Source organism: Triturus cristatus, chromosome 8 (assembly GCF_964204655.1).
Source record: "Triturus cristatus chromosome 8, aTriCri1.1, whole genome shotgun sequence".
Classification (NCBI taxonomy): Eukaryota; Metazoa; Chordata; class Amphibia; order Caudata; family Salamandridae; genus Triturus; species Triturus cristatus.
In genome coordinates this window covers 338972428-338997199 of record NC_140591.1, presented here as the reverse complement: position 1 = coordinate 338997199, position 24772 = coordinate 338972428, and the positions used below count along the sequence as shown (strand labels likewise).

General features: G+C 48.0%; 1 protein-coding gene across 1 annotated transcript in view; it reads right to left on the bottom strand.

The window, feature by feature from the left end:
- Positions 1 to 24772, bottom strand: part of LOC146802090 (cytochrome P450 26A1-like) — an 83825-nt gene that overhangs the window by 3223 nt on the left and 55830 nt on the right. Inside the window, exon 6 of the mRNA XM_085623727.1 lies at positions 23299 to 23383. Within this exon, the coding sequence (XP_085479853.1) occupies positions 23299 to 23383 (85 nt within the window). The remainder of the gene's footprint in view (positions 1 to 23298; positions 23384 to 24772) is intronic.

The following is a 24772-nucleotide window of genomic DNA, read 5'->3' as shown; positions in this document are numbered from 1 at the left end:
GCTTGGCACACAGCATTCCTCTGAGCAGAGCTGCATTTAGAGTTGTTCAGATGCTAGCCTTTCTGACAACATGTGACATTTAATCTGATGTCAAAATGTGAGAGACTCTGCCATCACTGAGTAATGACCTGAAGCTGGCCATGTTGCACGCAGGGTGACAATAGATGGGACAGCTACTTAGTATTGCTACCCATGCCACAATATGTAGCTCCACCCCCTCCAACTCTGTTTACAGCAAGCGATATCTGGGAGGGGCTTGGAGATTTGGCATACCACTAGAAGTGTCACTTATTAGGTTATGCTGGAGAGGGGGTTGTGTTTGCTGTGGGTTTTAGGTGGCAGCACCCAAGTGGACATTTTCTTTGTGCTTTTCTGACAAAATGCACCCTACAGTGAACCATTACTGAATAATGTTTTGTTGTATTGATTGTTGTGATTGCCGGTTTTCTTGTTCTCTTATTTATCCAGTCATCAATCCCCACTCTATATACCACTCATGCCAAGAAATAATGTACAGTATGCCATTGCCACACATTTGCCAGGGGTGCCCCATATAGCATGGGTACACCATATGTCAAAAGTGACCTCAGGCACGCAAGGGCCTGCATTTTGCCATTCATGCTCACTAGCCTCTCATGTACCAAGAATTACCTCGAGTTCGTCAGCACCAGCATTTCGCCACGAGTTACCTTATATGCCAAGAATTGTCACCAGTACATCAGGGCTTTTATTTTGCAATGGGCAACAACCCCCACTGGTTTGCAATGGTGGCCTCACCAATAAACCAAGAATGACCAGTATGCCATGCCAAACAGCACGCTTGCAAGCATAACGCAATCACACATATACTCACTTTCACATACACGTTCTTACACACACATTCGGATGCACAATCTCACCCACATACTCTCACATAAGTCAAATCCACGGAATCCCATTGCACCACCTGCAACCCCAAGTCTTCTAGGGACACCCTAAAAAGTAACAGCAACCATACACCTCTGAAATTAAAAGATGAGCCGAAAGCCCCAGTACTGGCGCCCTGGTCCCAAGCAGGGCTCGGACTTGGGTAACTTTCACCAGCCTTTTAATTAATTGAAATACTGCCGAGGCTCGAGCCAGAGTGCCCCACAGAAGTTGGTACCCAGGCGTCACGTGGGCAGTCAGCTAATGTCATCTCGTCTCCGACTGCCACAGCTCAACTGCAAATTAACTTTATCCTGTAAAACAATTCCCCAGTCCAACAAAACATGCGTGGTATCAATTGTTTCAGCTAACCATGCCATATACTATACAGTTAGGGTTAAGATGGAGCAATGCGGGTCTTATTTGTCGAAATTTGTAGGCTAGGCGAGCTGTCAATCATTTGTTAACATTCCAAAGGTTAAGCCTCATAGGTGTTCTATGACCTATAGGGTCTCTTCGGGCACTATCCACGAACCCGCCACCTTTACTCCAAGCACGTGCATCATCCCGGAGAATGCGTGGCAGCCGGGGCAGCTGATGTAACTCCTGCGTAATGTTGCCACCGCGAGCGGCGTTCCTCTGAAAAGAAGGAAGGACATAAACTCTGTCCTGTCAGAGCGTCCTTGACACGCTGACCGTGGGATGCGCTGGGCACGGATATCGCGTTGCAGATAGGGTAGCGTGCTCGCCTGGTCTCTCTCTCTCTCTCTGCTGCAGCTGGACCCATGGTGCAGATATATTCTACACTGGCTGACAGATTCGACCTGACAGCGCTGGTTTTGGATACGGAGGCTCGAGCTTCATCACTCCACATTCTGCTTAAATTATTATTTTTAGTTGCAGTTTTGTTTTCTTGGTGGATATGACACACTGCCCACGCCCCCTTCCTTTTTGTTGCTCCTTTTCACAGGAGCTTCCTGGCCACTGGCAAGTTGCCCACGCCCCCCTTGAATTACCCAGCCTCTGAAAGCAGCCGAGCCCGCCCACCACAAGCAGCCTTCTCCAGGCTCGTACAAGTGTGTGTGGTAGACAGTACTTCACTCCGCGCTTACAGTAGTCGGCACTAGTGCGCTTCTTGCGTCTGACCTGCCTCCTTCCCGCCTTCCGCGTATGGGCAAGAACAAGGCATCGTCTGCAGTGACTGACAAGTCGCCCAAATAGCTGGCTTCCTTGTCAACAGACGCCACGTTCAGGCCCCAGTTCCTGGTTGGCATGAGTCTCTGTGCCCAGGGCGGGTTCCAGGCAGCGTGCTGCATGATGCAATATTTATAGTATGTGAACGCGCAGCGAACGTGTTCCCTGGCTGCATCCGGTAGCAGGGCGTCCTTGTTAGCAATGACTGCCTCCCTCACGCCGTACTGGGCGCAGCTGTTCTGTATGCAAACAAAGAAAGGGCACGTTTTGCCCTGTCCTTACAGAAATGGCATTGGAGGTCTCCATTGATAACGTGAAAATAACCATTTCAGAGAGTACGGGTTAGCAATGCAAGGGTTTCCTTTTGGACATTGTCTTAATCGTCATACATTACATCTAATATGCACACTGGATTTTATTTTGTGCGCATTAGGAATCCGCAGTGCCTTTTTTTGTTACCATTGCTATAAATGCGCGTGAGACATTATTCCAAATAACGTGCATCTGTGTTGACATGCTGCTCGCGCTCTCCCAGCTTCCGGAAAACATTCCATCTTTTTCTGAACCTTAAGAACTGATGTGTAATCCCCCCTCACTCGCTCCCACCCACACTCGCACAAGGAAAGGGTAGTCCAAAGTGTGTTCCGCCCGGGAAGCTTTGTTTCTATACCGAAAAAAAGATTATTGTAATCCTTGTGCGCGCGGACGGGCCTGCAGGGCCTGCATGGACCACGAGAACTGGTTCATGCCGCATTCCACACAAGCTTGGTCATTTTACAACCAGAACCTATGCTTTCATTTTAAGAGAAAAAGTTTATTATATTTTCACTGGGAGAGAAAAAACGAGATAAATGCACCGGAAATTTATTTTTATATTGTGACTAAGAGGGTGCCTCATTTAAAGGCTTTCAAGGATTTGTGGAATTAGTATTTTCCACGAAAAGTGGTTAAAAAGCGTAAAGCCTGATTAAAAAATATAAAATATGAGTGCATGCAAGAGACTTCGGGTAGGAGGAAGAACAAGGTTAGTTGTGAAGTGCAAGCACTGTTGTCTAAGACATCGCTTTCCCGCCGCACAGAGCTTTCAGTGTGTATTCCCTTGCTGAATCATGCATACTTTGATGCTGGGTAGCTCTCAGTTTAGAGACATGGGGCCATATGTAGGTAGCCTAACATTTACCACTTCATAAATACCGAATTTTACCGATTCGGTATTTATGAAGTGGTAAATGCTATGTAGGTAATCCATCGGTAATATTTACCGATTCAGAATGGGTCGGTAATTTAGAATCGGTATTTACCGATTCGGTAATGGTAACTGGCTTCCCATTGATTCCTATGGGCCAGGAGGCCCATAGGAATCAATGGGAAGCCAGTTACCATTACCGAATCGGTAAATACCGATTCGGTAATGGGGGGAGCACAATCAAGGGTGGCAGGGTGTCACAGTGACACCCTCTTGCACCCCTGATTCCTGCATGTGTGCACATGTGGCACACATACATGCCCTAAGGGCATGTATGTCTGCCACATTGCACACTTCAAAGTGCAAAGAAATGCTTTTTTACAGCTAATCGTCATTTACCACCAACTTTTTGTTGGTGGTAAATAACGAATCCCCACAACAACCACACACTCCCCCTACATATCATTTCAGGATTCGGTATTTACCGAATCGGTAAAATTACCGATTCGGTAATTTTACCGATTCGGTAAATTACCGAATCCTGAAATGTGCCCCCTACATACCAAAAGCCTGAATACCGGTCGGTAACGGGATATTTACCGAAAATCGGCCGTTACCGACCGGTATTGGGCTTCCTACATATGGCCCATGGTGTGCTGCACACTGAGAATTTAAATTGACGCAGTGTTTTGCCAGCAGATTCCCCTATTATTTACTGGCAATCTTCATTATTTTTCACCTTGTTCAACAGGCAGGATGTACCATAAAAAGTAAAATGTTTACTCCAGTGTGGTTCTTCCCTTTTCGTCCACCATAACAAGAGACAAGGACCTGCACAATTAACCTACCTAGGCAAAACCCACTGCCCCCAACCCTGTGGGCGAACCCAAAAAAAGCATCGCAAAGGCAATCAGTCTAGCCTTTGGAACCTATTGGCTTTGCTAAACCCTTTTAGCCAAGCTGACCCGTATCCGCAAGATCCAGTGCAGCATGCTGACACACTTTAAAACAAGCATTGGCATAGCCAATAGGTCTCGCCTTTGGGACCTTATAAGGGTTTAGCCATGCAACAGTTGCATAACTAAATACTTATAAGGTCCCAAAAGCGAGACCTATTGGCTATGCCAAGCGGCTGTGCGGCCGCGAAAGCTAAAGTGATCGCGATCAAACATCAAAGCGGCCGTGTGGCCGCGAAAGTAATCGCGGAAAAGCGCGGCGCGCGTGCCCGCGCACAAGCACTGTAGCTCTAGGCTGGCCTGGTAGCACTTTTTGGAGCCCTCTCAATAAGTCTCGCCAGACCAGCGCATGCGCTGGGTCAGGCGAGACCTAAAAAAGCACAAGGGAAAATGCAAAACATGGGCAGAAGTACACGAGGCACAACAACAAGGAGGTGGGGGGGAATATCATGGGCAACAGAGAGCAAAGCAAGGCGCAGGGGGGAGGAGAAGTACAAGAGGGAGGAAGCTGAAAAACACATGCACTCTCATGGAGAGCTTAACCAAAAAGTAGTGACTGAAAAGAAAGCATTGGAAGTGCACAAGTAATGAGGCCATGCTCTAGGGGTGAAACAAACACAAGAAGAGGAAGGAACGCCTGCACAAGCTAACTTATGGGGTTCCCCCATGTGAGAGGCACGAGCGGCAGAGAAAGCTCAAGGGAAAGGCTCATGGCCCACACAAGAAGCCAGTCCAATGCTGTCTATGCAAGAGCAATGGTAATAGAAATAAGGCACTTAGTGGAGCCAAAAAGCATTCATTCTTCTTGCAGCGAGCCCTAACAAAACACAAAGAGGGGGGTGGACACTAAAATGAAGCGCAACTGGCAAGGGAAAAGGAAAGAGACTCTGGATGGACAGCTCTGATAACACTGAATTCACTGTGTAAATGCCCTAACTTTGGCATAGTCAAAATACCATTGTTCTCCTTGTTGCGCCGTTTCACCGCTGTATATACCACTTTATGTGTCACTTGCGCCGTCACCAACTCCACGAGCACTTGTGCACAGTATTTTTTCGGTTACACTTTCACTAAGTGTCACGCAGTGCTTTTTAAACCTATATGATATGTACATATGACGCAATATGTTCATCATTTGTTGAAAATACAACTCTTTCCTACTAACTTGGTCTCCTGTTGTCCTCTGTGTATGGATTCATTCCTCTGATACTGTAACATACAGCTCACCTTTGAATTACTTGTCCTTCCACTGAATTCCACGTTGAGACATTGTTGTCTGATATCATGTACTGCCCCAGTCTCACTGTGGTTTATGGGCTACCTCCTGTGGTCTGATACTGCCTGATAACACTGAAAGCAGAAGGAAATCTAGGGATGAACACCAGAGCAAACCGCAACACTGTTGTCGGTAAATGTGAGGAGGCGCACTACGCAACACACCCAGCCCTTCCGACCTGTAGCAAGAAGAAATAGCCACCAAAATTACCACAACAACACTGAAAAGAACTACCTCCGAAGGTAAAAATAGGACAGTAGGAAAACTTTTCTAGAGGGCCAAAAGTAAAAACCAAGAAGGCGGAGGAGATCAATGACTAAGTAAATGTTGAAGAAACAGCAGAGCTCAGAGACTGCTCACACTAGGAGTGACACCATCAGAAAACCACAGAGCTTGAAGCCTCAACCCTATAAGCCACATCCCTCAGGCCGTGATGCAGCTGAGTTGATGCAGGTGCCCGAGAAACGTGACAACTGGGAGAAGGCAAAGAAAAAAAAACTACTTTCAAGGAAGATCAAGCAACATGACTCCCAAGCCTCCAGGGAGGGGAGAAGCAAACAGAACTGAGGTAGATAGACAACATGCTCCGAGGAGAACCTTTCTAACTCTTGACTGTTGGACCGAGTCAGGAAACAAGCATTTGCAATGCAATAGGTCTCGCATTTATAGGAGTTTGAGCTATTGACATTGCAAATAACAATGCCTATTGGCATTGTCATTTACAATGCCAATAGCTTTAACTCGTGTAACTGCGAGACCTATTGCATTGCAAATGCTTGTTGTTAACGGCTTCCCTCACAATGCTTTGTAGGTGACTCGTGCTTCCCGCACTCGGTAGATAATTACTGTGCAAGTTCCGGGCTCTGCAGGACGCACAGAGATTAGAGCTGCCTCAAAAGTTTCCAGAGGCGTCAGTAGCAGACATGCTGGCTGAGACCCTCTTGGTTACTTAGCGAGTCTGTTTCATTTTTGCAACATTTTGTCTTTCAGCCTGTTAATTCGTAAATGCATGAAGACAAGGGGGGAGGTAAGATTCTTCTTGTTTCTAATACCGTGGCCGGTTCTAACCCTCCCCCTCCTCCAATGTCCGGCCCATGGCTTACTAGAGAAACAGAAAGAATCTTACCTTCCCCCTGTCTTCATGCATTTACAAATTAACCGGCTGGCGGAAGAAATGTTTAAAAAATGAAACAGACTCGCTGAGTAACCAAGAGGGTCTCAGCCAGCAGGTCTGCTACTGACACCTAGAAAAAATGTACAGGACGGGGCTGCTTTCAGCTGCATGAAATCTCACAGAACAAGAGCCGCAAAGAACATTAAATACTATCCTCACTCCTGTTTTCCAGTGCACACGAGAATGAGAGGCAGCAAAACAGTAATAACAAGAGTAATATGCTGCCTGACAAAAAATGAGCACACATTGTATGCTTTTGAAATAAACACTCCTGTAGGGGAACTGCTTTCAGCCATGCACTCGGAGACCTTGCAGGGGTACGCAAAAATACATAATGCAATCCCCTAAAACACTCCCACTGAAGGAGCCTGAAAGGTACATGAATACTTAACACTTGGTAGACACACACCTTGAATTACTTTTGCTGTGAAATACACAAACTTAGATGCAAGCACACCAACTACATTTCCTGAAAACACACACATAATAGCACATCAATCAACGTGTGTTGTCAATGAAGCATTTACACTGTGTGATCGTCCTTTGTATCAGGAACACAGACAAAGGATATTGTTGCTCAGAAATGTACACCAACTGTGTTAAAAGAGAATGCATCCCTGGTCCGCCATGTGATACGAACAGAAGAGCATTCATTTTGAAATGCAAGTCCTACTTTTGTCCTCTCGTTGTGACAAGAAACACCTTGATGCGCTCTGGCAATAAATAATAGCGCTATCTGTTTGAAAAGTGATGGAAAAAAGTCCGCACAAATTTCCAGAACTGTAAATGAGCCACCATGGGAAAGTACGGAAGTGATGTACTCTGTATTATGGCAAAGCAATGATATGTGAGGTATTCTGCTAATTTCAGGAGCCCTCTTCTAGAAATGCTACTTTTAAACGTTTCTCCCAAGAAGTTGAAAAATCACCCATTAAAAATATAAAAAGGCATTTATTACACAATCACAACAGGAAAACTGAGCTACAGCATGTTTCCAGACAGTCTTATTCCGTGGAAAATAATTACACTCACAATAATCAGTTGAAAATAATATAACAGAGAGGGAATACACACGTCTTCAGTCTAACCAGCACTTTCCAGTTCCATGTACTAAATGGCTGTGCTAACAAAGGCTGGGTAAGAACATACAACAACTATCAGAGCAAGAAATCTAAATCCCCAGGCTTAAAGTTTCTGAACAAATCTCATCCACCGAGAAGACGTGGTTCTTGTACCCTCCAAAACATCAGTGCTAAAATGAGTAATTATAACCTACTGGAATCCGGTTTAAAGTAAACAAATGCATTAATAAATGCATATAGAGCGCACGGTTCCTTGGCACTGTGAACTGATAAGCAGGAGAAATATTGAAAAAAATCCAGGAGTTGCTGATAAAACTTTACAAACACACGCAGCGCCCGACAGTGACATTTGTACCTTAAATTATACTGTAATTTGGTTATGCAGGCTACAGGATGTTGGTACGATTGGGCTGCAGCATATTCCGACTCCCTGTTCGTGCACTTAGTTAAAAGTAGGCAAAATCGTTGAACAAAACTGAAAATACTGTGAGCTGATGCAAACGTAATGAAATGGAAAGCTTGGAACTGCATCACCTCGCTAAACCATGCATCTGCATTCCTGGCCGCTGTGAAAAAGAACGTATGGGGGGGACGGGGGTGGCAGGACAGGAAGCCACACTAGGAACGAGTGTTTGAGGGCTGCTGGGACCAACATTTGCATTGCCATATTTTATACATAAACATGAAATAAACCGAGGGACACTCAGATCGATAATGGCAAAATTATGAATAATGTAATTCATTTAATAATACAAGAACGTAAAATAAATCTGTATGTTCCAGCCATACTCGTCCGATGGAGCAGAAGTGCAGTCAAAGATACATACCTCATAGCAGTATTTCTCAAAAAAGAGAAATTAACTACTCTGATCGCTTGTACAATAAACAGCCGGAAGACATCCATCACCCCAGTGGATTGGAAAGGTTTGCTTCCTTCTGAAATGTGATTATCAGCCACACAAATATGTTCCCACGGTATTTTTTTATTTCATATAGCAAAAAGGATTCTGTATATTCAGAATTTAAACTGCTGTTCTGCAACACATAAAGAACGTATGGATTTTGTATTTTTAAGAAGGTGAATTTTATTATTTCGATCACAAACACACAAAGAATGACACATTCTGAAAAAATAGCCTTTTTTATTTGAGTTCTACGACAGAGGACCTGTGACTGTGCTTGAACCATGCAACAAACCTAATTAAATAATTTAACACGAAGCCAAGCCTAGCATGCGTTTTGAAAGTAACAAAGACAAACATAGTCGGAGGGGAGCGCAACACAGAGCAGGCAGAGTAACAAGCAGAGGGAAGGGTAAAGCAGCACGAAGGAGCCAGAGGGCATGGAGAGTGTAAGCCCAAACAAGAGTGCACTGAAGCTGACGAGGAGGGAGTGGGAGGGGGGAGTGGGGGCGGGCACAGTGGTGCGGGCCGCAGTTGTAAAAGGCAGGGAGAGGGTGAGATTGAGAAAGGGAAAGATAGGATCAAAGGAAAAGAAGGGGGTGGCAAATGGTGTGCACTTTGATGTCCTCAGTGGCCGCGCGGCTCACTGAGGACATCAAAGCAAGTGCTTTTCAGGCTGCCAAATGGTGCGCGCGCCCGGCCGACGCACATGGACTGTATTTGGAGGCCTGAAAAGCCACTGTTTGCACTTCCAAAACTCGCTTACTATAAGTCTCGCCAGAGCAGCGCTAAAGCGCTGTCTCAGGCGAGACCTAAAAAGCTGGACTCAGAAAAAGGGAGAATGAGACGGGAAAGACAATGCACAACTGACCTGCACACACAGTCTCCAGTCCCTGTGAATGGCTGCCAGAGACAGCGCAGACTCCCATACTCTAAGACGGGGTGGCCAGCTTGGGGATCCTGGAATCGCCCTCCAAATTCTGACATAGGATAAGCGCCAAAGTAATGGAAAATTCCATCCCATGTCACGAAGCAGGGGCCAGAAGGTGCAAATACCACAGGGACGTTCAAAATACTGCTAAGGGGAGCTCAAAGTGAAACAGATAGCCTATGCTACATAGAAAACGACAACCATGAAGCACAAAGTACTGAGCAAATGCAAAAACCCTATACTAGAAGCATTTCCAGTGGGAGTGAGCCCATAAGGACAGAGGCAAGTACGAAGAACCTGCATAGTTAACTCAAAAGCTTGAGAGGCAAGACATATCGCATGGCGCAGTAAGGCACATGGGGTACCAATTAAACCACACAGCTCCCAAAAGCAGCTAAAGAGAACCACTTGCACTTGTAATACCAGGTAGGGGGTCTATGGTGCCATTCAAAGCTGCCACACCTGTGTTTCTGGGCTATAGTGCCCAACCTGCTCGGGAGGAAGCATACAATACAAACCCTGCACATGCTCCAGTGAGACCTAGCAATCACAGCCAAACAATGTGAATCCCGGAGCCCTCTTACATGCAGCCGCTGACAAAGCCCCAGTGGCTACAGCTACCAGGGACACCAGGGGAGGTGGAGAGCTGTGTAGTGGGCTCAACTCTATGCAAAACTTCGTAGAGGTCGTTCAGACTGTACTACAGATATCAAAGTCAGTGTGCACCTTACAAGAACTGCACATTGTCTTTGACAGTTATCTTGAACTACCTGTCGAAGAATGTGAGAGAATGTCTAGAAGTGTAACAATTTAACTTGTCTGCTTCAAAAATTCGACACCTGTACCCTGTGCAACTTGATAAATTCTGGTCATCAACATCGAACAAGATGAACTTGGAGAGGTTAATTCGCCAAAACACTGCTGATGCTTCAGTGAACATGAACACGGAATTTCCAATTACTGCAAGTGGAATGATTGTCAATGAGGAGTTGGTGCCTGCAGAGATATATTCAAAAGGTACGGGTCATATTGTTTAAGAACTTAACAGCAAATTGGAGAAAGCTGATCTTCGTGTTGAGCCACATGTTAAGTGGGCTGTTCGAAATGGTTCCAATCGAGTCATTGTACTGTCACATGACACAGATGTTATTATTGTGCTACTTAGATTTGTAGCAATGTTCAAGAATTCAAGTCAAGGATTGTCAGATTTATGTATATGTTATGGAACAGGCGAGAAAAGACACTTGATCCCGCTTCATATTCTGTACAAGAAACTTGACCCAGAGATGCTCAGTGTTCTTATCACGGCACATATTCTTACGGGTGATGACACTATGAGCAGAATTGGAACAAAGCTTGGAGCTTTAATTGCTGAACTTGTGAAGTTTCTAAAATGATTTGCTGAGACAGAAGAAGAATGTTACTTTAGAGACATAGAAAAATACCTTGAGCGTGTGTGGAAAATGAGTTCTGACTGTCACACATTTGACGATCTTCGGTACAGTGAGTTCAAGAGATAAGTCCCACCAAGTTACTTTCCACTGACGACATTCTCTGTGTGGACACATTAAAGAATAAGTTACTTACCTTCGGTAACAATATATCTGTAAGTGGTCGCCGTGGTGGGCGATTTGGTCCACCAAGACCAGTCCGGCTTCATTCCCCATCGCAATACGGCCCTTAATCTGCGGCGCCTGCACGGGGTGCTCGCGCGTGTTCCGTTCGTGCGGGAGCCGGCCAACTTGGCGTCCCTGGACGCCACCATGGCGTTCGACACGCTTGAATGGCCCTACATCTGGGCGATGTTGGCGAAATTTGGATTTGGCCCGGGATTCATCAGTTGGGTCAAATTGTTGTACTCGGACCCATTGGCACGAATGGTCGAGTCTCGGCCCCATTCGTGCTGGGACGGGGCACGCGACAGGGTTGTCCCCTGTCGCCGCTCCTTTTTGCATTGGCCCTGGAACCCCTGGCGGAGTGGCTGAGGTGGCACTCATCCATCCGAGGTCTCCGTTGGACCCCCGAGTATGAGGACCGCGTGTCCCTCTACGCTGACGATATCCTTTTGTACTTAGCCTCCCCGCGCAAATCACTGATTGTCCTGGTCGATGTTCTGCGCTCCTTTGGCCGTAATTCAGGCCTTGTCATTAACTGGGCTAAATCCTGTGTCTATGTGCTTTCCGGGGAGGCTCCTGTCCTCCCTCGGGGCTGTCCGATCCAGATTGCCTCGCAGGGATTTCGATACCTGGGGGTCTATATTACGCTGGACCCGGTGGCCCGCTACGAGCGAAACTTGCTTCCCCCCCCTCCAGCGCTTGAAGGAGGACGTCGCGCGCTGGCGGCGCTTGCCGCTTTCGCCGCTCGGCCGGGCGGCATTGTTCAAGATGATGTCATTGCCGCGCTTTTTGTACGCTCTCCAGAACACTATGGACTTGGTCCCGGCGCGCTACTTCCGTGAGGTGGAAAGCTTACAGCGCCGTCTGTTTTGGGACGGGAGGACGCGTATAGCCCTGGCAAAATTGACGCTCCCGTGGTACGACGGAGGGATTGCCCTCCCGGATATTAAGCGGTATTACTGGGCCTCCCAGTTAGCTGCAATTAATCACGGCTTCTATGGGCCCGCCCTAAACCCGGCATTTGAAATGGACAAAATGCTCCTGCCCGGTGGCGACTACAATCGAGCGCTCTACACTAGCGTGCCCGATTCCCGCTTGACGGGACCCACGCGTGTCATGGTGCGAGTATGGCACGCGGCTAATGCAGCTATGGGATGGAAGGACCGTTTGACCCGGGCGTCACCGTTGTATGCGTCGGAGAGGCTTGGCTCTTTGTGGACCTCGAAGGGCTTCGAGAGGTGGGACATGATAGGCATCAGTACAGTGGGAGATCTCTGGACGAGGGGAGGATTCAAGACATTCGAGATGCTGCAGGCGGAGTTTCAGCTGCAGGGCAGTGAATACTTTCGCTACCTGCAGGTCCGTCACGCACTGGGTTCCGTCTTCCCAGACGTGGCCTCCATCCCGGAGTCCTCCCCCCTGGAGGATAGAGTGCTAGATGGCCACGTTCCGGACAGCACGATCTCCCTCATTTATAAGAAATTGATAAATGACCGCTCGGGCTTACTGACTGGCCTCCGCGAGGCTTGGGTTGCCGATGGGCTGGAGTTGGACGACGAGGACTGGATTTCCGCGGTGGCCTCTCCGAAGGAGGTGGCCATCCCGGCTCGCCTTCGCTTCGTCCAGCTCAAGATACTCCACCGGGTGTATATGACGGGGCCAAGGCTTCAGCGTATGGGCTATGCCGAGGATGGATTGTGTAAGCGTGGGTGTGGTGCTTTGGCGACTTTTTTACACATTCTGTGGGAATGTCCGAGGGTGGAGCGATTCTGGCGTGGTGTGCATGAGGTCCTGCGAGCGGTTACACATGTCGCGCTGTTGCCTGAAGCGAGGAGATGCCTGCTGAATGTGTGGGAACCGACTGATTACTCGGTTCCGCAGACGCGATGGGTGACTCTGGGATATATGATAGCTAAACGTGACATTGCTCAGCTGTGGGGATCTCAGAGACCCCCGGCGGTGTCGGCTTGGAAAGAACATATGGATTGGTGCATGTTCCGAGAAAAGGTGGTATATGTGGCGCGGGGTAAGCCTGGGGCATGGGTGAAGATATGGGGCCCCTGGAACGCTTACCGCGGGGGTATTTGTGAGCCGCCGTTGTTGCCTCCCGCTTCACCAGCTCCATCCCCATAGTTGACCCCCTCCCTCAGCCCTGGGCACATTGTTCTCCCAGTCCCGGATCAGTTTCCCTCCCCCTCTCTGGATTTCTTTGGATGGTTGGGGTTCCCCACTTGAGGAGCACGTGTCGTCATTTTCGATTGTGGGTTGCCTTGCGGGTGTGGTTTTATGTTGTTGTGTTGTATAAAACGAAACCGTATTGTGGGTTCAGAGTTATGTGGCCCACGTTGTTGATACCTCCTGCTTTATCGTCTATGCAACGCCAAATGCCTTATTGTATGTATGTCATTTGCTTCTGTCACTTTAGCGGCCGGCCGGAAGGTTGTAGGCCCATACTTGTATATATTTGAGATTGCAATAAACGGTTTAAAAAAAAAAAAAAAAAAAAAAAACAATATATCTGTAAGAAACATTATTAGTGATAGATTCCTTACCTTAGAATTACCCCCAGGCGTCAGACTGGATCCGGAAAGTTTACATCAGCAGTATCCCTGCGCATCGGAAGGTGGCGGCGTGCGGCTCCGCGTCCGTCGTTGGTGTTGTGGGCGCTGAGATGACATTGCGGCAGCTACTTAGATGCCGCCCTCGCGCACTGGCATCCGTTCTGTACATGACTTTCCGCGCCAGGAACGCAGAGCCATGCAAGAGACTGACCACTGGTGCCTTGAAACTAGGGCCCTGAAAGAGATATGTTCAACACAATAAATTTCTTGGGTCTGGTACATTTTTTTCTAAAAAAAAAAAAAAAATGGCACTCAAGGAAAAGAAAAGGTGCAAGAAGGAAGAAGAAGAGCAAAAGAAGTGTCTCTTCGATAAAGGTCTAATAGGGGAAGAAATCCCTTTTAGGACGAATGCCCTCACTCACCAAAAGGTGACATGCTTCATCATCTGGGCTTTCTCCTCCCAGTGGGAAATCCTAGTCCCACTGAGGGCTACAACCTCCTCTCTAAGAGGAAGGAGCTCTGGGGTGTTTTGATTTTTAAGCCTCACAGAGGATGCTAAAATCCCAAATGTAAAGAATGGTGATGTGGGGGCGCAGCGCGAAAAATCAAAAATAGAGAAAAAGTGAGTCTAAAACTGCCTAGTGCAGATGAAAAGAAAACTTTATTGACTCATCTGTACTGACAGGTCTATACCCTTGGACCCCCTTCCTTTTAAGAATTTGGTGTGTTCTAAGCCCTGAAAGAGATAACCTTAACCCTAGAAATCAGTTTGCAGAACGGGGAGGATGGGTGGGGCGGTAAGGAATCTATTACTACTAATGTTTCTTACAGATATATCGTTACCGAAGGTAAGTAACTTGTTCATCTGAAAGAAACACATAGTGATATATTCCTTACCTTAGAATAGATACCCCAGCAATACCAACCCCGGTGGTGGGTCTGCGAACCAAGATCACACCAGGATGACTTGGAGAACAGAACGGCCAAAGAAGCCGTCTCTCCGGACTTGGCTGTCCAGGCAGTAATGCTTAGTGAAAGTGTGCAGCAAGGCCCACGTAGCTACCTGACAGATGTCTTGTAAGGGGACACCATGTCCCAACGCCGTAGTGGCGGCCGTAGCCCTGGTGGAATGAGCGCGCAACCCCAACGGAGGCTCCTTTTTAGCCAAAGAGTAACAGGCTTTAATACACAAGACGACCCACCGGGAGATAGTCCGCTTGTGTACGGGTCGACCTTTCTTGGCGCCAACGTAACCAACAAAGAGCTAGTCATCCACCCAGAACTTTTGTGTGCGATCTAGGTAAAATGAGAGCACACGTTTTGGGTCCAGACGGTGGAGCCTCTCTTCCTCCCTGGAAGGATGCGGAGACGGAAAGAAGGTGGGCAAAGTGATGGTCTGCTCTATGTGAAAGGCAGTGACAACTTTTGGCAGAAAGGATAGACGGGTTCTGAGCAGAACCTTGTCTGGATGGACAGACAGAAAAGGAGGTTTACAAGAAAGAGCCTGGAGCTCATTCACTCGCCTAGCGGATGTGATGGCAACCAGGAAATCAGTCTTTAGAGTTAAGAGACGTAGAGGGCAGTTGTAAAGAGGCTCAAAGGGAGTGCACATCAAGGATGTAAGAACCAGATTCAAGTCCCACTGTGGCATCACAAAAGGAATAGGAGGGAAAATGTGGGTAATGCCTTTAAGGAACCTATTTACAACAGGGGACTTGAAAAGAGAGGGCTGATCAGGGAGCCTGAGAAAGGCCGAAATAGAAGAAAAGTAGCCCTTGATAGTGCCCAGAGCAGAGCCCTGCTGGGCTAAAGAAAGAAGGAACAAAAGGACTTCTGCAAGAGGGGCAGAAAGGGGATCCACAGCCTTTGCTGTGCACCATGCCACAAATTTGTTCCACCTGCAGGCGTATACCAACTTAGTGGAGGGATACCTGGCTGCCAGAATGACATCACAAACTTCAGGAGGCAAGTCGAAAGGAATCAACTGCCGCCGCTCAATCTCCACTCAAGGTGGTGGAGACTGGACAGGTTCGGGTGGAGGACCGTTCCCTGCTGCTGCGACAGAGGATCCCCCCGAAGAGGCAGTCGGATCGGAGGACCGATGGTTATACTGAGTAGCTCAGGATACCATACTCTTCGAGCCCAGTCCGGAGCCACAAGAATGACTTGGGCCCGGTCGCGCCTGATCTTCTTCAGTACTCTGGGCAGAAGTGGTATAGGCGGAAAGGCGTACAACAGACTGCAACTCCACTCGCGATGAAAAGCGTCACAGAGCGAGTGCCGCCTTGGAAATTCCAACGCGCATAACCGCTGTCATTGCGTGCTCTCTTCGGTGGCGAATAGATCTAACCAAGGCTCTCCCCACTGCTGAAAGAGACCTTGCGCCACGTTCGAGTGAAGACACCATTCGTGATCCATCATGCACCTGCAGCTGAGTTTGTCCGCCCTGGTGTTCAGTGAACCTGCCAGGTGTTGAACCACCAGGGAAATGCCCTGATGTTCCAGCCATGTCCAGAGACGCAGAGCCTCCTGACATAGGGTCCACGACCCCACCCCACCCTGTTTGTTGCAGTACCACATGGCGGTGGTGTTGTCCGTGAACACCTGCTCTACTCTTCCCTTGACAGAGGAAAGAAATGGCTTCAGTGCAAGTCGGATCGCCCGAAGTTCCAGAAGGTTGATATGGAGCCAGCACTCCGCCGGAGACCACAGGCCTCTGATCTCCCCCTCTCCCATGTGGCTGCGCCATCCCAGGAGGGACGCATCAGTCACCACTGTGTGCTCCGGGTGGGGAAGGGAGAGGGATCTGCCATTGACCCATTGCCAGTTTGTGAGCCACCACTGCAACTGTCCTGCAGTGCCCTCCAAAATCTGAACGGACTCGGACAGGTTCCCCTGATGCTGCGCCCACTGGAACTTCAGGTCCCACTGCAGAGCCCGCATATGCTATCTGGCATGATCGACCAGCAGGATGCAGGAGGCCATGAGGCCCAGCAGCCTCAGGGTCAGCCTGACCGAAACCCAGGATAGAGGCCGGAAGATCGGAATCACAGCCTGAATATCCTGGACTCGTCATTTGGTAGGATAGACCCGAATGAGCGTCGTATCCAGAACCGCTCCGATGAAGAGGAGCTTCTGAGAGGGAATCCGGTGCAACTTCGGCACATTGATGGAGAACCCCAGCAAATGCAGGAGGTCAGCCGTAGTCTGGAGGTGAGAGACGACTGCCTGGGGCGAGCCCACCTTCAAAAGCCAGTCGTCGAGATAGGGGAAGACTGGAACCCCTGATCTGCGCACATGAGCTGCGACCACCACCATAACTTTCATGAACATCCGAGGGGCGCTGGTAAGGCCAAAGATGAGGACAGTAAACTGAAAGTGCTCGGGGCCTACTGTAAACCGCAGGTAATGCCGGTGGGTCGGCAGGACGGGAATATGGAAATATGCGTCCTGCAGATCCAACGCTACCATCCAGGGTCGAGGGTGGACAAGATCTGAGCCAGAGTTAACATCTTGAACTTCTCCTTCCGGAGGAAGCGATTGACATTCGAAGGTCTAAGATAGGACGCAGACCCTTGTCCTTCTTGGGCACCAGAAAGTAGTGGGAATAACAACCACAACCTACTTCTGGTGCAGGAACACGCTTGAGGGCCCCCTTGGCCAAGAGGGCCACAACTTCCTGTTCAAGAAGTGCCACGTGATCCTCCGACATGCAGTGGTACTGGGGTGGCATGGCTGGAGGGGTAGTCTCGAAGGGGAGGGAGTAGCCCCTTCGGACTATTTGTAAAACCCACCTGTCCGTAGTGATGGTGCGCCAGTGGGGGAGGTGATGGCAAATCCTGCAGCCCACTGGCGTTTGATGGGCCTGAAAAACCAGACTAGGAAGGTTTGGAGGCATTGGTGGCCAAGGGTGGAGGTGGACTAACCCGCCCGCTGGCCCCCTGACCCACCTCAGCAGGTTCCATGCCCGCGACCGCGCTGGGACTGTTGCTGCGCAGGCCAGTGGCTCTGAAGCAAACGTGATGGGGCGCCCCTTCCGTGGCCGCGAAAGGGAGAAGGCGGAGGAGGGCGAGTGGCCGAAAGGCCCAAGGACTTGGCCGTAGCCCGTGAGTCCTTAAAACGCTCCAACGCACTAGCCGCCTTGTTGCCAAAAAGGCGAATGCCATCAAAGGGCATGTCCATGAGAGTGTTCTGGACATCCCCCGAGAAGCCAGTAGTCCTCAGCCAGGCGTGGTGACGGAGTGCCACTGTCGTGGAAATCGCTCTGCCTAGCGAGTTGGCGGTGTCAAGGCCACATCGAAATGTGAACTTGGCTGCATCTCTCCCTTCAGCAATAGCCTGAGAGAGCTCTGTCCGGGCCTCCTCCGGACACTGAGGCAGCACTTTCGCCACCGTATCCAACACAGAGTGGGAATAACAGCCCAAGAGCCATGTGGTGTTCACAGACCCCAGCCCTGAACTAGCGGAAGAAAACATCTTCTTCCCAAACTGTTCCAGTCTCTTGGATTCCCTATCCAGGGGTGCGGTAGGGAAGGCGCTTTGGGATGTGGAGCCTTGGATAACCAATCTCTCAGGGGTGGGGTGTTGGGAGAGGAAAAGGGAGTCGCCTGGGGCCGGGTGATGGCGTCGGGCCACGTTCCTATCCACGTGAGCCCCTGTGTTGGGCCTAGACCAGGTGCCAATAAAGAACGTCAGAAAGTGCCTCATTAAAAGACAGCAGTGGCTCCCCGAAGGTAGCCGCCGGCTGAAGCACTTCTGTTAGGAGGTTAGTCCTGACGGCCACTGTAGGGAGTTGGAGGTGTAGAGCCTCGGCCGCCCTACGCAACACCACTGCGTAACTAGCACCCTCCTCCGTTTTCACAGTAGGAGGAGTTAGCATGCCACAGTCAGGAGAGGTGTCAAGACCACCGGCATCCCCCAGCTACTCTGCCCAGTCCGGGTCATACTCGCACTGAGCACTGGGACACTGCCAGGCATAGAATAGGGGAGGCGGCGAATCGGGAAATAAAGAATACACTGGAGGAATGCATCTTGGGGCTCCATAAACAAGTCTCAAAACAAAAAGTACAATGCTGCTTTATAGATTTAGCGCTCATCCTAGCTATCCGCAACATAACTATGCGTTGGAAGTCGCGGAGACCCCCAGATGTGCAGACATGGCACACGGAAATGATTCGATGGGGCGCCGCGGAGATTGCGGCACTACGTAAAGAAGAACTCAAAGGACTGTGATAAACACCATTAGCGTTGGAATGGGATGTAATGCTGGAAGCCATAAAATCGGTAGACCAAGTCTAAGACCCTAAGTAGAGTGTAAAATTGTTAGTGCGGAAAGGTGCCTAATTTTTGACAGATGTACATGGACTCGGAGATGTATAATATGCACACACAGGCTTGCCAGGAGTATATATAAGGAGATGCACAAGGCGCAGAACGCAGACACACACATGAGACAGGGGAGGGGAGGGTGGAGGGAGTTGGGGATTGTTTATTGTATCAATGTGACAAAGGTATTCTTAATAATGGGGGTTGCTGTCCCAAACGAAATATGACTTGTTCAAGTTATTCTATAGAATAGTTCAGCATAAGTATATTGCAGCGAAACTGGATTGTGTATATGTAAATGCGATATAAGAAAGGAATAAGGTTGCTGCAAATGTGTAACATGTGGAATATGCTATAAAAGACTACAAAAAACAATAAACTATGTTATAAAAAAAAATATACTCGCACTGAGCTGCGAGAGGGTCTTCAGACCCCTCTCAGTCCTCCCCTTCCTCCAAAGGCTGATGAACAGGCCTAAAATAAGGAGGCTGGACATAGGGATAGAAATCCCCCATCGGCGTTGGAAACGGCGTTGAGCGATGCCGTACCGGCTCCGTGTCCACATTGGGGCTGAGACCGGGGATGTCGCCGTCCGTTGCCACGGGTGACGTCAGAGGTGGTGCTGGTGAAGTCGACGTCAGTAGAGGTGTCACGAGGTCAACCGGCATCGACCGGGATTCACTATGTTTAGTGGATCCTTGGGGGCCTTGCGGTGCCGGGGCCGGGGCCGAAGCCAACAGCGATGCCGGAGCCGCCGACAGTAAAGATCGAGGACCCCCAGTCGGGCCGGCGAGGCCTGAAGGCACGCAGGCGGGGCCCGACAGCCCAAAGAGGCGGGCCATGGCTGCCAGAAATTCCTGCAGCTGGGCCGGAGTCGCCGACGGACCCAGGAAAGGCGGGTAGGCCGACGGCAACACCATAGGCTCCGCTGGAGCCATGGGGGAGGCACCACCCGCGCGAGGGGAAGTCGGTGAGCGATGACGCTTCTTCGACTTCTTGTGATGCTTCGTCTTACCTGACTCTCAGTGCGAAGACTTCAATCCCGACGAACGATGGTGATGGCTCCGCGACCGGTCCCTCAACCTCCCACGGGACTGGGACCTTGAGCGGCGCGGAGCCGACTGCCGGACTTCAAGCAACTTTCGGGATCGCTCCCGCAAAGTCTTCGGCGCCATGGCACGGCAGTCGGGGCACGACTTGGGGTCGTGGTCGCGACCCAGGTAGTAGAGACACACGCAGTGCGGGTCTGTCAACGACATCATACAATGACAGTCCCCGCAAGACGTGGAACTGGGCATCCCTACGGCACCAGGAGTCGATCGACTCGAAAAGAAGAGACAAAAAGGCCTCGATAAAAACTCAGTTAAAAAATGACTGGGGGTACCGCTCTCTCTGGATCTGCACTTGCTGGCGCGGAAAAAGAAAGAACTGACGTCAGTGTGCGAGAGTCTAAGTAGCTGCCGCAATGTCATCTCGGCGACCACGACGCCAACGACGAATGCGAAGCCGCACGACGCCACTTTCCGATGCGCAGGGGTACTGCTGACCAAAACTTTCCGGATCCAGTCTGATGCCTGAGGGTAATTCTAAGGTAAGGAATCTATCACTATGTGTTTCTTTCAGATAGAGCGTTCTGCTTGATCAGAAGATGTGCAATTGTTTTGGATCATACATATGAAGAGAGAGATCCATGTGAATTTGGCTGGGAAGAAATTGATGACGTGCTAAAAACTACAAAATTTGTAAAGTCTCTACCCACAGAACTTACATGTACATGTATCTGTAAAACCTGTTCTACAAAAAGATGTCCCGGTCAATATGCCTTCCCAAATGTTCCACATTCTGCAAATGTACCGCAAGTGATTGCCGAAACAAATAAAGTGAACTATGAAAATGTGTCTAAAGCAAGAGCGATAAACTTTTCTTTTCATTTTCAGATCATAAACATTGTGTGGTGTATACAGAAAAGGATTAAAAACAATTACTATTTGTTTCATTTCTATATATGTCTCTTCTTCCTCTATTATAGCCGCCATTTTGGAAGGGTTGCTTTGATTTTTTTTCTGTCTCTATAAGACTACTTGACCCCCAAAACATATGTTTTGACACCAAAATGAAGTATATAGGTCACATGGTTCCTGAAATATTACATCAACACTGTAACACATCCTCCGTTTTTAAAAATGTAGTCCCAAAAAATTCGACCTGGATCAGCAATGTCTACCTAAGCTAAATCACGTCTCTAATGATCCAAAAACAAATCAAAAATTAAAATCTATCGCCAACAATATTTTTACAGAGGCATATCAGGGATCTGGCGTTAGTGCAGGGGGAGGCATTATGTTCCACACATGCAGGACCACCGACCAAGAAAGCAATACTGAGGCAGAAAGTTCCATGCGGTGGCTGGAGTTTAGCCGCAAAGAATTCTTGAAGCAACCGACACTAATACGAATATCGGGGAATGGGGAATATTGGAAATGAGAAAAAAACTGGAAAATGTCTTCCCAAGTTAGGTAGGCACAATCAACACAGAGAGAAAAACAAGCATTGGGAAAGCCCATAGGTCGGGGTTTCATGTGTTAACACATGTAAAGACAGGCATGCACAAATGAGCATTTATATATGGCTGTTTATGCATGCATTAGCAAAGTGAGCCATGTAACATAGTCCCTCATGTATTGTAATGCATGTACTCCACTGGAGGCAGAAAGATTCACCCAAAAGTCTTAGGTGAAAGAGAAATATTCCGGTGCTGAGGAAATGTTTGATGGAAAGTCTAGTACCACTCACTGAAAGAGGCTGATAAAAAGCCAATAGTTGAAAGAGACAGGCTGATAGCCAATTATGTATATTGTAAACAATGTGTCTGTTTAGACAGCTGCACTGTCAAACCAAAAGTTAATAAGTATTGGCAAAGCAATAGGTCTCAGAAATCTGAAAGCTTTTGGCATTGTCAATGTCTTTTAGCCATGTGGAATTATGTGGTGTGGAGTTGAAATATGTGCAGTGTAAATATGCGGCATGGTGCGGAGTGGATTTATGTTATGTGTAATTATGTTGCATGGTGTGGATTTACGTGAGTGACATGTAGTGGAGTTGAATTATGTTGCATGAATTTGAATCATATTTTGTGGGTTGAAACTATATGGATTGTAGTGGAAATGTGTGGCGTTATGTGCGGTTATGTTTAGTGGAATTCAGAAGCATGGTATGCAGTGCATTATGTTGATAGTAATTATATGGTATCGAGTGTAGTGGAATTATGTGGAGTGGGATTGTGTGTCATCGAGTCTGATTAAATGGATTTGTATCGTGTGTCGTGGAATGATATGTAGTGGAGTGGAATTATGTAGTGTGGTGGTGAATTCTGTGGTGTGGATTGGATGTATGTTGCCTGTATTAGAATTATGTTTTGTGGAGTGAAATTGTGTGGTTTGGTGTGGAATGGAATTGTACGGAGTTGAATTGTGTTGCGGTGAGTGAAATTATGTTGAGTGGAATAAAGTGGCATGGTGTGGAGTGTATGTGGAGTGTTGCTATGTGGAATGGAGTGAATTTATGTGGAGTGTAATTATGTGGTCTGTTGTGGCATGTAATTATGTGGTGTTGGGTAGTATGTGGAGTGTAATTACGTTGCATGATGAGAAATTGTGTGGAATGGTGTGGAGTGGAATTATGTGGCATGGTGCTGAGTTTAATTTTGTACCATGTACTTATGTGTTTTGGAGCCGATTTATATTTGTGGAGTGATGTATAATTATGGAGGTTGCAGTGAAATTATGTGGAGTTGAATTGTGTTGTGTGGAGTGGAGTTATACGGTTTGGAGTAGAGTGGGATTTTGTTGCGTGGAGTGGAATTATGTGGCATGGAGCAGAATGGAATTATGTGAAGTTCAGTTTGTTGGATGGTAATTATGTGGCATGGAGTGGAATGTTGTGGTGTGGAATTATACAGTGAGGAGTTGTGTGTTGTGTAATTGCTTGGCACTTAATTATGTGGCGTTGTGTTAAATTATGTGAAGTTGAATGCTTGGCTTTATGGACCAGATGTCTACATCGGCTGGCTGTATTGTCCAGTGATCTCTGTGGGGCTTAGACTGCTGCAGGTAGCATATCTATTTCAGTGCTGAGGGAGCCATTTTCATGGGAGGTGAGACTATGTTGTTTCTCTTTTCCGTCCTCTCACCTTGTGAAATTGCATAAAACAGTGTGAATGCCGTCCAGCAGCTGTTGATGGCTTCCCTGCCAGCGCTCAAGTCGTGAGATGACTCCTGTTTTTGGCAGTGAATTTATCATAGCTTTAAAGTTTCAATGCAGGCTCTGCTGGGGTAAGGGGGATATAGTAATTAAAGGCAGTTCGCCGAGTCCTCTGTTTTTGCCCAGAGAGCCGGTGGCATTTCTGCAACTATTCTCTTTATCAGCATATTTATTTTAAACTTACTTCGGCGTGAGGGGTAGAAATAAAGTTATTGTATTGCTCCTGATACACCATGCCATCGGCAGCTTTTCTGCAATGATGTCTTTTAAATTATGAGCATCTGCAGCCATTAAAACAAGAACCTAACTTTTTGTTAAGTTTCCTGTCCAGAAAGACGCAATGGCTGGTGGGGGAATAAAGAAACACAAGCAAGGGCAGCAGGGGAGGAGGAGGATAAAGAAAGACACACATTACAGCATGATCTGCGGAAGGAAAGAACCAACAGGGGTGGGGCGGGTGAGAGGAGATGGAGTGAGTGAAAACACAAGCACTCGCGTGGAGTGCTCAAAGACAAAGAAAAAAGTAGCTCCAAAAACAGGAGCAGTGGACGGACACAAGTAGCTGGTCCATGCGCAGGGGGAGGGCCAAACACAAGAAGAGGCACAACACTTACATGCCATGGACAAATGGGAACGAAGGATACAACAGCGACATTGGAACAAACAAATGGTAAATGTTTGGGCGGGCTGAAGCCCACTGGTTGAAAACAACATTTCTCGAAGAGACAGCGCATGCATTGTCTAGCTGGGACCTAAAAAGGAAATGTGCTACTTCTGGTCCCTTTTTACTACACAAGAGGAGAAGCCTTTGTTACAGACAAGGGTAGATGTTTCATGTTTTTGTAACAGTTTTAAGGTTAGCTTAGGTAAATACTGTACGTTGGATGAGGTAAACCTCAATTCCTTAGGATTGGGAGGAGGAAAAGGGTTGAGGTGGTTGCAGCTGCTCCAAGACAGGAACACATAGCCATCAGCGCTACTGCCTTACCATGACATGCAGAAGCATGTAGTTCAGTTTCTTTGCTCAGTGTACAAGTAGGTTTCAAGTGCATAAGGGACTGTACTGTGCAGGTGACACAATGGTCTAAGATTGAGTGAGACATTGTATTTTTGTTGCCACACCAAGCGTAGAGAAAATGTGAATGAGACACAAACATCACTGCAGAACAGCGTTATTGAATACTTACAGGTAAATAGCTGGGATAACTGTAGGGGTTTTTTTATAGCAAAGAGCAAGAACTGTTTTGACCTTAAATACACAGCACTGCCTTTACACCCCACTACTTCAACATGATTAGTGCTTCTAAATGGCAGAGTTTCTATGCCTACTTAAGTCCTATATAGTTTACAAACAATAGCAGGGACAAATTAATGATCAAAGTAGAAGTAAGGACAGATGTTCT